Consider the following 15,268-nt stretch of genomic DNA (forward strand, 5'->3'; position numbering starts at 1 on the left):
CTTTAATTCCCCTTCCCCATCTGTCTGTTGTTCTTCCTCCCTCTGCTCTGCCTCCCACTCACTCGTTTCGGCCCCTCCTCTTCCTCCACAGACAGGATTTTTCAGAGATAAAAAAAAGTTTTGACATGTGCTGGAGGATTGTGCTGCAATGATCACAGGCAGAGTGGGTCAATAATTCGTATATGTTTTTCTTCCTCTATAGATACAAAGGCAGAGCAGGCAGCAAGCCTTAGAGAGCGAGGATATAAATGTGACAACATAAATTGATTTCCCTTTGTCGGAGGTAAATCGTGCAAAAGTGGGAGTCTTATATAATGCAAATGTGGCGCCATATTTATATGCTAATATACACATTATATAATTGCACAATGCTGCCTTTCGATTTGTTGGCCCGTTTGTTGAATCGCAAAACACAAACTTTGTGCGCCTGTTGCATTCATGGACGAGGGCAATTTCCTCCACGCAGCAACGCTGATATGCACTGACGCCTTTTATTGGCACATAGTGAAGAAATCTTTCAGGGGATCAACAGTTTTATATACAGAGATTTATAGATCTGGGGAATTCACTGGCTGTGTGGGCTGATTACTTTGACATAGTCAATTCCGCAGGCTAATTCAGTAGTGTTATGGCTTTACATGACTACACCTCCCAGCGCAGTGTCATTAATAATACATAAGTGAACATGAAGGGGGAAAAAGTTAAAACTGCCAGGGATTATATATCATTATGCTTTTATCAAGTCATAAATCATCACTTTGACATTAGCGTGAATATATGATTTTAAGGGAAATAGCTCTGACCCTTACAGTTACATTCAATGAACCACATTTCATTAAAGAGCATTTAAAGGAGTCAAAAAGCTCAAATTGCACAGAAGAAATTACTAGTTTGAATATGCTTTGCAAAAGAAAATTGCTAATAAAACTGATACTGCCTCAGCTCTGCAATTAACAAAATTCAGTCTTGGTGATTATGATCATTATTATAAATATATAATTTTTTCGTCACAGACGATCCACAGGCGGATCATAATTTCCTGTTTCCATCTCCCCAATCTTTTAAAGGAGCTTCGGGGACGCTGAGTCATGTTGGGATTCTTACCCTGGTACTCGAACCTGAATCCCGGTTTGTTTTGCGAGTGGTCGCTGTGGTAATACACGGAGGTCTCGTGGGAGGTGGTGAGGAGGGAGGCGGGGATGTCCTGGCCGCTGAATCTGCCGATCACAGCGCTCGTATCGAGGGGCCCGTTGCGTATCTCAAGGAAATCGTGGTTGGCCTCGGTGGAGAAGTTGAGGAACTGAAGGTGGGCTCCTGGGAAAGAAAGGAAATTAAATTCATGCTTTCCTTGAAATATTACTTAGGTAACTTCATATTAGGTACATGAATTTTGCTGTATAGTTTTTTTACAACTACAAATGTCACAATTCAGGCTACAAGTAGTGTAATTAAATGTTCCTCTGTGTGTGACAAGCTCCTCCCGTGATTCTCACCGAATCCAACCGGCAGGTAGATTCTCCAGGTGCAGTCGCTGTTGCTAGGGTAGTTGCCAGGGAAACCAGGACTGAGAATCATGCCCTCCATCTCCTCGTGGATTCCGCCACATTGCGCTGGCGGAGGGGGCAAAGAAAAACATTTCATCAGCTTCTGCTGACAGTCATTCTCTAATGAGAAGCGTAGTCTCATGTCAGATGGTTCAGTCTTAGATGAAGTAAGTGTCAAATTTAAACACTAAAGTCTGAGAATAGAAAATATTGAAATAAATAAAACCACATCATATATTTTGTTTAGGTTGGGTTGCACTGCTTGAAAGTAAGGTGAGACTCCAGTAAATTCATTTTTATTGTAATAGTAAAAACCTTTTATTTAAAAAGGTAGTTAAAGAACATTGAAGCTCTTGCTCCTCTACTTGATCTATTAAGGCACAATACTGCATCTTGTGCCTTTCAGTTTGCATCACTGATGGATGAATTCAATTTTGACTTTTGGAGATACCAAGAGGCGATGGGATCAAGTAGGGTGGAAGGAGCGAGAGATCCTGACACCAAAATTTAAAAAAGATGAAAGGATGCTGAATTAGCTGACGTGAGGAAATGAGAAAGTCGGGGATGCTGCAAGAACCCAAATAAAAGGCAAACTCGGGAAGAAAGACTGAGAAACAAATGGGACAAACAGTTGCTGTAAGTCAGGGAGAAACCCACATAGAGGAGAGCAGAAGTGATGCACCATTGTCTCTTCTGTGAGAAATAAACGGGGGGGTTAAATGTTACCCTGTAGCAGCAGGAAAAAAAAAGAGCCTGAGGTAATCAGGAAACTGCTGATGCTTGTGAACGCGATGAATCCTCCCTCGACTCCAACCAATCACAGCCTGAGACTAACTAGGCAGCACTAGGTTGTTCCAATAAGCGGAACCCGTTTGTCAAGGTGCTCGCACGGGAAGGAGGAGAATGCTGAGGGAACCTAACGCGGCTACATTTGGCACACTGACACAAGTATAAAGACTGCGTATAAAGATGGACGACAGGATCTGTTCCGCAAAGTGAAGCTGATGTGTTTCATCACAACCTGGTGGCTGGCTGCAGTATTGGTCATAAATCCTCCTCCACGTTAGTTGGTGGGCCATGGACCAAATTATTAAGTCAAAATTCACATTTAGTTTTTATCATATCGAAATACTTACTATATTTATACATACTATATTTATGTTATGCTATAATAATCTGGTGAAACATGTGATTGGTCGGGTGTGTGCATTGGCAGGACCTTAATACTGTGGCTGAATGCTATTATGCAGATTCTGGCACAGCATTTTGAAGATGGCAGCCTTTGGGTCCAGAGATATTATATATGTCCGTTTTCATATACAGCCAGTGGTGTGAGCTATGAATCAGTAATTGGAAGTTAAAACATATCTTTGTCATATGTACTTTTCCAATGATGCTTTGGACATGAATGTCAAAAGTGCCAGTCTGTGCACTGGGACCTTGGCCTGTGATGCTCTGTATGATGACTGAAATGAAAAGCTTGTGTGCTCAGCAAGGTTAAGGATCCCAAAGGGAAAATGGCAGAAAAGAGAGAGGTGACGGGAAGAAGGAAGAGAGTATTTTCTTTACCGATGCAGAGGGGAGGAGGGTAGTTCCATCGCCTCACGGTTCCAGGCATACAGGTGATGTGCGAGTTCCCCTGGAATGAACATCCGCACACAAACACATGAGACAAAGAGTGCAACAAAGAACAGGCGGATTAATTAATTTGTTCTACCCACTCCCGCTCATCTGTTGCTCTCATTATTTGAACCTGATGGCTGCCTCCACAGGAATAAATACGTAGACCAAATGACTGCATCCATCTGAAGTGACGGAGAACAACAGAGAGGCTGCATCGCAGGCATATAAAGATGATCATTCAGAGGGAGGGAGAGATTACAGAGGGGTTCAATGGTTTCTGTTGCTCTGCCAAAAATAAGCAACAACAACAGGCATTCAAGGAAAGCTCTGGAGTTGACTTTCGACACAGTGAAGATTAAAAAAAGGACATTTTGTTTTTAAATACTCTAATAGAAAATATAAGTCTAACGCAGATGACCTTTAAAGTCATAAGGAGAGGCAAGTATGGGCAACGAGTTGAGACGAGGTAACACCCTGTGTTGAACTATTCTAATGTTCTATTTCTGATCGAATGCTGCTGCTGATAATGACCTCAGATACTGAGAAGGATGATGGTTTAATTTCCTCCTTATCTCATCTACCTATATCCTTGGAAAGACAGGTGTCAGATGTGGCAATTTATTCCTGTAGAATTTCTAGTGCCTGAGTGTGAAAAAGAGAAACCTTCATGAAAAAAAATGACTTTCTACACTCAAGAGTAGGCTTCAAACTTCCCTTTCGACAAAGCTTATAAATAGAGCCGGCTCAGGTCTAAGACCAGCTCTTAGTTATGCTGCTATAAGCCTAAATTGGCGGGGGGGCATGATACGTGGAGCTTCTTCTTCCTTCTCTCGCTCTTCATCACATTAATCATTCATCGGATATTTGGATAAACAATGCCTGCCCACATATACCACAATTACTGGCCATAGCTTTATCATTGCACATGTCTTTGCCACTCTGCCTTCCATTTAACCCCCTACCTTTATCTTTATCATTATCATAACATTCATTAAATTGTATTATCTCATTAAACATTGATAAACCTCTCCATTAATGTTTGACACTGTCTTTCCTCATGAATGTTTTAAACAGTGTTTTCCCGTTAAGTCTCTATATTTTGACTGCCCACCATATTCTAATTTGTCCCGCCACAGTTTCATTTTCAAACAAAACATGTTTTACACTTTTTGCAGCGTGGTGGCTCACGCTCCCGTAAACTACCGTATGCTCACGCTATGGTTCGTAATGCTTTAACCATCCACGCAGACAGTCAGACCTCATTGTTTTAGCTGCAGTTGTGGCATCAATGTGTTATTTTTCTCTCATGTGAGAACTTATCTTTCGCTCTTTAGTCTCTGTGCCTGTCACTCAGAATCTGAAACCATTGCACCCACATTACCAGTATAGATTTAATTCATTCATTCAGTTTTTGAGTCCTCATGTGAGACTCTCTTAAGTTTCTGCATTTGCTAAAAAAGTGTTTAACCTTATTGAGTGTGATTTTTGTTTTATACACATATGCAATACAAATAAAATGTGATTTAGGATTTGCTATGCACATTGAAAAGGCCACCTGAGATGGCTCAAAGTCAAATCATTGATGGAGATCAGGATTATAGGTTTTCTTTCCATTATCACAAATTTGACATGTGAGTTAAACCGAAATTTGAAATTAACCCCTCAAACCATATTTAATAAATAGGCTTCGAGCCTTATCTCCATCGTAATGTATTAAAACATGTCATCATAGCCTTTGGACAAATATCTGTACAAATTAGAAAAAGCAAAGAAAAACTGGCGAGTGCCACAAACCAAACCTGGTACTTCTGCACAAGGACATGCAGTGAGGGCTGATGGGAACACACAGTCCCGACAAGCTTTGTAATGCAGAGCAGAGAGGGGCCGAGAAAGTTTTTGTAAAGTGCTGCATCCAATGTGCTCCACAGATGTCACCATGGTGACAGTGGAGGCACTGGAGGACGTGCGGGATACAGTCAAACTTGGGATGCCGAGGCGAATTCCGAGTTCCTAACAAACCGGCTCCACGTCCCAGAAATTACAACCAACATATGGCAGCTACCTGTCTAGTTACCACATCCTGTCTTGGGAGGAATTTAGGAGGAACACTGTCACGCATCGTTACATCCAGGTAGGATGACAGACACGAATCTCGACACATCATCCCTTAATCTGTAAAACCGCACTTGACAATTTTCGCAAAAAAGAACACTGAGCTCAGCACATGCTCATCTCCTGTCTGGGGCCTATTAGAGCTGAGGTCAGGGTACTGCAAATGTTATTGCAAACATGTTTAAACTGATTTCATCACATTTACATAATCAGAGCGTAAAGTTCACTGAGGATTAACAATGAAAGGATAACTTCCAAATAAACTTCTCAGTAAGAAGATTTGAGTTATCTGCTAACGTGCACCGGTCCATCCAGTTCACCTGAGTTTCTTTGACATTTTGCTTTATTCGCTGCCGTAAAAAGACATGATCGCTGCTCGAGGAGATAACTGACACGTAGGAAATATGACAGGAGCCGCGGCGACAAAGGCCAGAGAGAGATAAACATCGCTGTGGTTTTTATGGTCACTTATGACTGAACCGTATCTGCAGGTGGCAGATGTTACCTGTAGAGTGTATCCAGGTTCACACTGGAAAGACACCACGTTGTTCATTTGGAGACGCTCCCCGACTTTGATGCTGTTCATAGGCACCACAGGCTCTGGGCAGTTGGTCAGGGACACAGCTGAGGGAGATAAAGAATACATGAAATAAATAGTAACAGACTTAATATATGACAAAGCACACTGCAAAATGTGGAGAGGGACACAAATCAGAATCGTCCTTCCCCTTCTCCCATCTTCAGGCTGTTCATGTTTTTTTATCAGGTGGTTAGGAACCGCTTTTTCACTTACTTTTGTATTCCAGCCTGAATCCGGCCGCAGACACACTGATATCAGAGAAAAAGTGCAGGTAGAGTTGGTTGGAGGTGCTGTTGAGAAGCGCTGGAACCGTGGTGCCTTGGGGAGAAGATTAATAGTTGAGTTTAGCGATAATATGCCACTGCATCATCCGGCCACAACTAAGTGTATAAACTAGAGGCAAATCGCTGAAAAGCTGGTTCTTTTAGCATTTACCGATATAAATGAGTGTGTGTGTGTGTGTGTGTGTGTGTCTTTGTGTGCTTGTGTGTGTGCATACAGAAAAGATGTATTCATGAATGACTGTGTATAGGTGCATTAGGATATTTGGGGGAGCAGATGCCAAACGGAAAATGGCATGACCTTCTCGGCTTGAACACAATTCAATTCCATTGTGTGGGTTTGTATTCAGCTGATAATAGCAGGCAACAAATATTCATCCCAAAAAAAACTGAAAAGAAAACACAATCCCACGGTAACAATCACATTATACAGATATGACCTGAAATTGGTCGTTAACTCAATCTTGTCATTTCTCTTTCATGCGTTTTCTTCGGGGGTTTGTCTCACATTTACTTCTGGTCTGTTTCCAAGACTAAACAAGAAAGCCGAATACCCTGTTGCCCTGTTAAGAATGGGACTAAGTCAGATACTGTGAACAAGATTCTCTTTTTTGCAGTTGGGGCATTGAAATCATTTGTACATGTGTATTGTGTTTTGATGATGGTGTTGAGATCAATAAGTACAATATGCCTGTAATTCAGGGGACAAATGTTTGAGGGAGGAAATCAGAAACTAAAAGAGACTTTTAATGTTGCTGCCACAATGACTTATGGGACAGCATTTTCTCCTTTCCTTTCGTAAAGGATGGTCCAAACTTTCCCTTTGCTAAAGGAGATAAGTTAGGGAGCACCGAAGCTCCTGTCCTTATCATTCAGAGAACCAGGAACAGCTGTTATCACTGCTGGAATATTTCCGGGTCATTTCACTCAGTTAGGAACCTTCCAAAGCAAAAATGACCAATTCGATTGCACCCCTAGTCTGATGGTGTAGTGACGCAGCATGGGATCATGGGAGTGACTTCACGGATGAGGCAACGTATTAAAATTGTATTAACATTAAACAGCAGGTGGCGTTATCCTGAATAATTGTGATTCAGCTATCACAAGGTAAAAAACATCAGACTGACTAAGAGTGTGTTTTTCAAATATAGTTTTTCCCTGTTTTTGATACAGACAAAGCCTGAAGAAAGCAAATATAAGGCAATTAAAAGGCGATCAAACTGAAACAAATGACAAATGTGGTATTTTTCTGAGCTTGAACATTGTTTGAAACATTTTGGATAATGTAAGAACATAAGTCAAGGTACAGTCAACTTTTATGAAGAACCATATCTTTAAACGCTCTGAATCTCATTCAGTACCGCCACGAGTGAGGCTCCCATTTTTTCACACCAGTTAACAAAATGCAGCGTGAGCTCCACGTCCTCGATGCTGCTCGGTGACAGCTGATTGGACTATGAAGTTGCTTTTTGGCAGGGAAGCGCTTTTTCTAAATCTGTTTCATGTCTAAGATTAAACACATGCAGGGAAATAAAACTCACACGAGCAGGCGCACAAACGCGGCAGTACCTGAGAAGCTGCCAAGCATGGTGTCAGTGTTGTCTCCTCCGTCAAACACCTCCAGTGAGTCCCAGTTCTGCTCGGTGACAAAGCTGATTACCTGGATCTGAGGACAGGGAGACACAGGGGGAACGAGGGGACGTAGGAGGAACACAATTAGTGACAAGTTGAGGCAGGGAAAGAAATGACAGAAAACATCAGAACTGGTAGAAGGATGGGATTTAGTGACACGGAGGAAAAAAATAAATTCAAGAGCGTGTATTTGTAGGAAAAACGAAAATTAGACTGAACGGTGGAAAATCAGTGAGTGGGAGAAGACGGTACTTGAAAAAAGGGGCCTTGTCTCGAAGCTAACAAAACTAACTCCTTGTTCAAATGATACAAAATCCCCATCACGACAAAAGATATTTATGCTTTCAAAACAACATCCCAAAGTCAACAATCTACAGCTGTCTTCTATAGATAGTAAAGTAAGTCATTTTGCATCATATGTCTTGCTTTCTTCGCTTTCATGAATGCACCCTGAAAAAGGCTGTGTTCATGTGTTGGGCACTGGGATTTGCAAATGAAGGAGCTTGGTCGAAAAATGTCCACAACAGTCATGTGGGGGTTGGCGCCCGGGTGAAGCATGTGGGAGGCAGGACATGAAATAGAAATTCCAATTTTGAGGCCACGTGTTTTTTTTCTTCATGGTATATGCACCGGCTTTGGCCTTTATCTCTAAAAGCTCATTGGCTTTCCAAGTTCTCATCTGCGTCAGAGCAGACACCTCTTGATCCTCTTCAGTGAATGTGTGAAAGCAGCTAACACTGTTAGAACAAGACTCGGGCTGGATGGAAACTTGTTTTTTGCTGTGTGACAAATTAAAGTGAAGGTGTGAAAGGAGGCTTCAATGTGTCATCTACTACATCTCCGTCCTCTGTATTTAGCTGCAGTTCATCAATTCTGGCATTGTATGCGTCCTCCTTCGTTCTTTCACTCTCTCCGAGCCCCCCCGTTCCGTTCCCTCTCACCAGCTAATCCATTCCTCCGCCCCTCTCCTCTACCTCTGACGGTAATAGATCTGATACGAGCCAATTAAAGGGGCGGTCGGGGGCCCTGGCGCATCCCGGGGAGACGAGGCAGATCACAGATTGATCTTTCATTAAGGGGGCCATGGCAAATGTGCCGGCGAGGCACCTCGCTCCTCTAAGTTCTCTTCTGGATCTGGACACTCTGATCTAATGTGTCTCCCCGCTCGTTGGTAGGAACAGCGCGGGAGACATAGAGCAAGCGAGGATGAAGGTGTGAGACGGATGAGGAGGAGGAGGAATAGTGGGGACGAGGAGGATTCATCCGCAAAGAGTATTGACAAAACTAAAAAAGCAGCAATCCCTCAACAAACACCTCGTATTTAAGGAACACATGCAGGGAATGTGTGTACCTGTGTGTGTAGTCACAAATCACCTCCAAGCCTTGACCTCCGTCTGGTGTACTACAATGTTTGAATTTACATCAAATCTCAGTTCTTATTGTTCTGCTGTTTCACCTCCTAGCTGTTGCGTTGTGTGTTGCGCAGGATGCTAAACACACCTACGGGCCACCTCGCATATTTGACCTGCAAGGACAGGCGGCTGAGGTGAGGGAGCTTATAGCTGAGGGACGCCACTGAGGTCATTAGCCACAGAGGCTGAAGCATAAGTCTAAAACCTTTTTTCCGTCAGGCAGATCCACAGGGACCCCGACCGGGCTCCTGGTGCAGCTCCATCACACACGCATCAAAGGATAGGAAAATGCAAACTGAATTAAGTTGCAGGTTCGAAAAGTAGAGTAATTCAAGAGGCAATTATGTACAAATTTATTTCAGGTTGGGCAATCGTAACTCTCTGGTATAGCTATCTGCCGAATTAAATTTGAGCCTCTGTAAAGTCTATAGGCCATCATTTAGCAGCTCCCCTGTACCCGGAGAACTGTAAATGCTGTATAATGTTGGCAGCTCCGTTAATTAGACCTGGGTAAGCTGAAAACAGAGCATCACACAGGAGCCTTTATCCAAGACCATGCAGAGCTGTAGTGGAGACGGGTTAAGGTAAATAATATTTGTTAATTTATTGAAGTGTCTGACCAGACGTTTTTTCAACCCATATCTATTAGAACTGGACCCAAACGCAGACATATGCCCGAAAATGGATTTAGGCAATCAAGACAGAGCAGAACCAAACAGACAACATACACAGGGACAACTGAAGACGGGTGAAACACATCGGGACAGGGACAGATGATAACAAGGGCAGGAAACAGGACACAAGACGTTTTTAAATAAAAGAGGTAAGCAGAACTTAAAAGTCCAAATGAACAAAACACATTCTACACACAAGGAGATTCTTAGATGCCTTGGAAAATTGGGCTTGGGGTTTGGATTTGTTAGAGGATTTAAACAATTAACACATTATCATTAACGCCGATGAATCACGTCTGTGAAATCAAAACAAGTGGATTAACACATTTCTGCACTACCAGATTATTGCAAAGTCATAAACCAGGGGGCACATTGAGGTCATGTAGAAAAAAGAAGAAGAAAAAACTCTGCGGAGCGAACCTGGATTCCTGATCCTTCGGGAACGGTGATCTTCCACACACAGTTCAGGCTGTTGAGGTACGGCTCAGGAAAACCAGGAGATAAGATCGTCCCAGTTCGGTGGGTTAGATTTCCTCCACACGGAACTGCAGGGGAAAAAACAGGAGAGAAGATGTGAGTCATGTGCACAGCGGCACAAAATTATCTCAGCTGCAGACTGCATGTACAAATACACAAATAGTGTAAAAGCACAGATCAGTTTGCACAAGGAATTGAACATTATTTAATCTCCAATCTTCAATCTTCAAACCTAGAGCAGACGTGACTGTGCGAGTACGATCTAAAAATAGAACAGACAAATGTAATGCTCCTTACCTGGAACAAAAACTAAAGCAAACTCAAATCATTAAATCCCGACCAGGATAGAAAAACACTTCCTGACTTGACACACCACGTCCGATCCACCTGTCCGTGCTACAAACGTGCAAATCACGCAGACATCTTCCCAGCTTGTTCTGCGCATTTACACATCTGGTGACCATGTAGGAGCATATGCCACAGCTGCGTGTCGAGTGTGTTCGGGAAAGTGTGTGTCTCTGTATGTAAATGTGGATCTTGCCATATGTATGTGTGTGTGTGTGTGTGTGTGTGTGTGTGTGTGTGTGTGTGTGCGTGCGTGCTTGTGTGTGTGTGTGTGTGTGTGTGTGTGCGTGTGACCCTCAGCAGTGCCTGCTACCTATGTGCCGCCTGGCTGAATCTGGTTGTGCGAGCGACAGGCGACGGCTGGCAGCTCACATCTGTCTCGGAATGAGATTTTCATACTCAACGAATCCGTTTGGAGAGACGGAGAGATGAGACATTGCAAGAATCAAAGTAAATATAACACAGCCTTGGGATTGTGTCCACGTGTGTGTGTTTGTGTGTTTGAGTATTCATGTCTTACCTATGCAGCTGGGTATGGAGCTGTTCCACTGCGCCAGGGCATTGGGAACAGTTAAACATTCGATGGCGCCCGATCCCTCCAGCATGTAACCTGGACTACACTCAAAGCGGATGGCGGCGCCGGCAGCGAAGTTGTTACCCATGCGGCGGCCATTCCGAGGCTCAGGGACTGAGCTGCACTGGGTGGCACTGGTCCGTGGCACAGCTTCAGGAGAAACGCAGAGATAGACAGGTTGATTTGAGGTGACAGCTTTTTGATCTCGGGTACCGTTTTTCTTTAATATAAATAGCTGTTTTTAAAAAGTTCTTTCTTAACAGTTAATTCTGCATAGGGTTTTCTATGAAAAGCATTCATTTATCACCGTATAAACACGAAACATGATATTCAGCTTCTCTTTGCCTTCTGCTTCAGCTTACTTACAATAAAATGCAAAAAACAAATGAATTAATTATTCATTGCCGTTGGAAATCCGCAACAAATGCCATCTCTGGTACAGGTCATTGTTTAAGGAAAATAACAATTCAAAAGAAAAGACCCTGAGGAGAATAAATGAACCAGGGAGTTCAAGCACAACCATATCAAAGGACTACCATTCTTACAGTGTTAATTCTCCAGCAAACATACACAACCATTACAGCTGAACAAGTGGATGAAGGCGAGTACGGAGAGGAGCTGGGGCTGTTAGAACAAAGGATCTCCAAAGAAACCAGGCAGCATAGGGTTTGTCTGTTTGTGTGTGTGCTTGTGTGTGTTAGACACTTACCCTGGTACACCAAGTGAAATCCTCTGGAGGTGGACTGGCCTTTGGCGGTGAAGCGGATCAGGATTTGATTGGAGGTTGCTAATGGCAAAGACTCGCCTGAGAAGGAGACAAAGTTATTTTTTTTTAACAAATTGTTGCCTTTAGTTTGTATTCGTGTGGACACAAATAAACGTGTTTATATAGATCATCATTGATGCTGTAAACTAACAGTTATTCTCCTGATCGGTCAAGTATGACGACATTTAATAATGATAATATCTCTATATAAAGCACTTCTCAAAACAAAGTTAACCCTAACCAGATATAAAAACAAAGAGGTCAAATAAAACATTTAAATAAATTGAAACACAGACATAGAAAAATAATTAAAAGAACAACTACACTTCGAGTGGGACAGAAATAAGGTAAAATGTACATGTGAAGGTCACTGATCATTTAGTGCCTCTGTGTACAGCATGGAAATTAAAAAATGCCACAGAGGAAATCTGCGTGTGATTGAGTGGCTTTTCAATTCGGCATGCTTACACAGCATGAAACATGAACACATCAAAATATTCAAACGCATGATGGATATTTGGATTAGTCTCATATATTCAGTCATACAGGACCATGTGCTTATCTTCTAACAATTTCCCCTAGCGACATTCTTACTGAAAGTGGAACCTGACCACAGTCAATCTGTAAAAAGTCCCGTTCCCGTTCCTGCTTTCCTCAGCTCTGCAATAGATTTGCTGTTAATTTATTTTCTATTTTCAAAGCTTGACTATTTTAAGTCTCTCCCTCAACCGCCCTAATAACCAATCATTACCGGAGAACCCGCTGTTGCTTTTAAAAATGGTGCGGCGGCGCTTCCGAGTGTTGCGGAGCCGCCTGCAGAGATAACGCCTCCTCTCCATTTGCGTGACACACACAGAATCAAATTCAAGGTTGGACGTGTGACACCTGCTGTGTAAGGCTCTCAGCAATCAAGCCTCTGATACACAGAGCGGAGCCGTAATAACACACCGTACAGGCGGGATTGAGGTCACCTGACCGGAGCTCTGCGGCCGTCAATCTGTCAAAATTACAGAGCGAGCGCGATCGAGTTTTGTTGCCGTAGCGTTTCAGCCGATAGACAGTCAACCACTCGGGAGCGAACGCTGCTTTGAACGGGATCCGAGGACTTATTAGCGCAGACGTGTCTTTCGTTAGCGTTTGTTCGATCTATGCTTGTGACGTTTGTTTTTCAGACTGAAATGTAAAGCATTCTGGGAGGTTTTTTGCTGCAAGACGCTAAATTTATGACAACTTACCGGGACGTTTCGTGGTTCAGTGCTTTTCATGACTGCTTTTTAGTTTACTACAGCACTATTCCTTAAAGGACATCCCTGACCATAGATAAAATACAGAATGGTGCTCGGGGCCTTCGCCAAGGCCCAACATTCCTCTTAGGAAACCACATTTAAAGTCACTGCATTCAAATCTATACTTGGATCTGGACCAAATTGCACACATCCATTAATATCAGTGCCTTAAACATGTCTGATTTCAATATAAATCCATGATTTATCCTCTGAGAGACCAATACAAAATTTGCAGAATTCGCTGTTGAAGGGGAAAAAAATATTTCCTAAATTAACTGGGTTCTTCCTGGACCCCCATGGTCACATCCTTCCACCAAGTTTCATGGAAATCTCCAAAACTGTTTTGATTACAAACAAATAAACAAACAAACCCTAAAACCACCCAAGGAACATATGAACGGGGGTGAAACCTGAGGCAAATACACATTCTCAGAAAGAGAATATGTTGTTACTGGGTCATTGTATCCAGCCAAACAGTGGTGTTAGTCTGTTGGGCCATTTTCTGTTGTTTTTTTATTGGGACTTGTGGAGTTTTTGTGTAACCCTGCAGCTCATGAATATGTGCATTTGTTAACAGTAGTGTCCTGAGATAGCAGCGACATCACGTGACGCGTCATCGCCAGATTGTGCAGAGTTCTGCTGTCGGAGCCCCGAGGCATGCTGGGTAGCTCATAAGAGGAAGTCCTTGCTGCATGCTGCCGTGGTGATAGTGTTTCATAATTTGCTCTGTAGCAGGTACAGTCGTCGACAGCGTGTAACTTCTCAACCCCTCTGACCACTCTCCAGCCCTGAACCACTTTGCTCTTAAATGATCCGGAGTATGAAAGGCTCACGAGGACGGATCGGAGAATTCGTCGTCGGAGTTCAGCTGCAGTTTTACACTGATTCACGTATGGCAGTCACGGGGAGCCGTGTGAGGTATTAACACTCAAGCTGTTAAACCACAGTTTTTAGACTTAAAAAAAAAGAAGCCCAGCAGGGATTTCAGGAAGTGAGTTTAACATTTTATGAATATACATGTTTTTTTGCATTTATTCAGCAGCATGCTCATGCTGAGACAAAAGTACAAAAAATCCAAATTAGCAAAAAAGTGTTCAAACATAAATATTGTCGAATGAAAGATGGAATCCGCGGTTACTTTAGATGGCGGAGTGAAAATTGCTGTGTTTCTTTTTAAACCACTTCAAAAATTTGCATTTAGATAAGTCTCCCTTGATTTCTTGATTCAGCCCCCCTCCCCCCCCCCCAAACACACACACACTACTTTTCTTTTCTAATTCCCACCTTTTATCGTGCATTTATTCTGCTCTTCCTTTTCCTTCTCACCATTTTCTGTTTGTCTTCGATAACTCACACTCATTTCCTTTTCTCCTCGACAGACACGGACGTACAGGAAACATACCGTTCAGTGGGATATGCTTTTCAAGGTCAGCGTTAACAACAAACCACATTACTGTGATTTAATGTGTCGAAGGGGCAGTATCCAGTTGGCCAGTGAAATGCTCATTACCTGGCGAAATGTTTAGCACATGTAATCACGGCTTGTGCAATATATTCAGACTGAGTGGGTGTTTTTCTTTATCAGCTCAGAGACGTGTGTAAATTGATTTGTGAGTTTCACTGCAATCTGCAGAGTAGGGGCAGGTGCCTCATCTATGCTAGTTACACCTATATGCACGTCTTCAGCCACTGTGTCTCTGTGGGCCGAGCGTGTCTCTCTCCCCATCGCCAACGTGCGCCCGCTCCACGCTGCCATGCCTGGTTAGGGAGCTCTGTGAACCTGCTGCCAGGATTCCACAGTTAACATGGCATCCTGTTTATTGATCTGTAAACTGGGTTTTTCTCAGGCTGCCCTGGACAAAAACCAAAGTAATCATTTTGCTTTTATCGAGCCTCGGGGCTGGGGCGGGCCGAGATGAAGAGCCGGCCCAAAAACTTGCACGCTCTTTAAACACTGGACCC

At 43.0% G+C, this 15,268-nt stretch overlaps 1 protein-coding gene across 1 annotated transcript in view; it reads right to left on the reverse strand.

Annotated features, from left to right (window-relative positions):
• The window catches only part of csmd2 (CUB and Sushi multiple domains 2), a 238,824-nt gene that overhangs the window by 51,166 nt on the left and 172,390 nt on the right, over nucleotides 1–15,268 (reverse strand). Inside the window, exons 34-42 of the mRNA XM_062410449.1 lie at nucleotides 11,964–12,059; nucleotides 11,201–11,404; nucleotides 10,279–10,403; nucleotides 7,710–7,806; nucleotides 6,073–6,177; nucleotides 5,785–5,903; nucleotides 3,114–3,183; nucleotides 1,494–1,610; nucleotides 1,105–1,314 (exon numbers count right to left, since the gene is read on the reverse strand). Coding sequence (XP_062266433.1) covers nucleotides 1,105–1,314; nucleotides 1,494–1,610; nucleotides 3,114–3,183; nucleotides 5,785–5,903; nucleotides 6,073–6,177; nucleotides 7,710–7,806; nucleotides 10,279–10,403; nucleotides 11,201–11,404; nucleotides 11,964–12,059 — 1,143 coding nt within the window. The remainder of the gene's footprint in view (nucleotides 1–1,104; nucleotides 1,315–1,493; nucleotides 1,611–3,113; nucleotides 3,184–5,784; nucleotides 5,904–6,072; nucleotides 6,178–7,709; nucleotides 7,807–10,278; nucleotides 10,404–11,200; nucleotides 11,405–11,963; nucleotides 12,060–15,268) is intronic.

This window comes from Platichthys flesus, chromosome 17, assembly GCF_949316205.1.
Source record: "Platichthys flesus chromosome 17, fPlaFle2.1, whole genome shotgun sequence".
NCBI classification, from domain to species: domain Eukaryota; kingdom Metazoa; phylum Chordata; class Actinopteri; order Pleuronectiformes; family Pleuronectidae; genus Platichthys; species Platichthys flesus.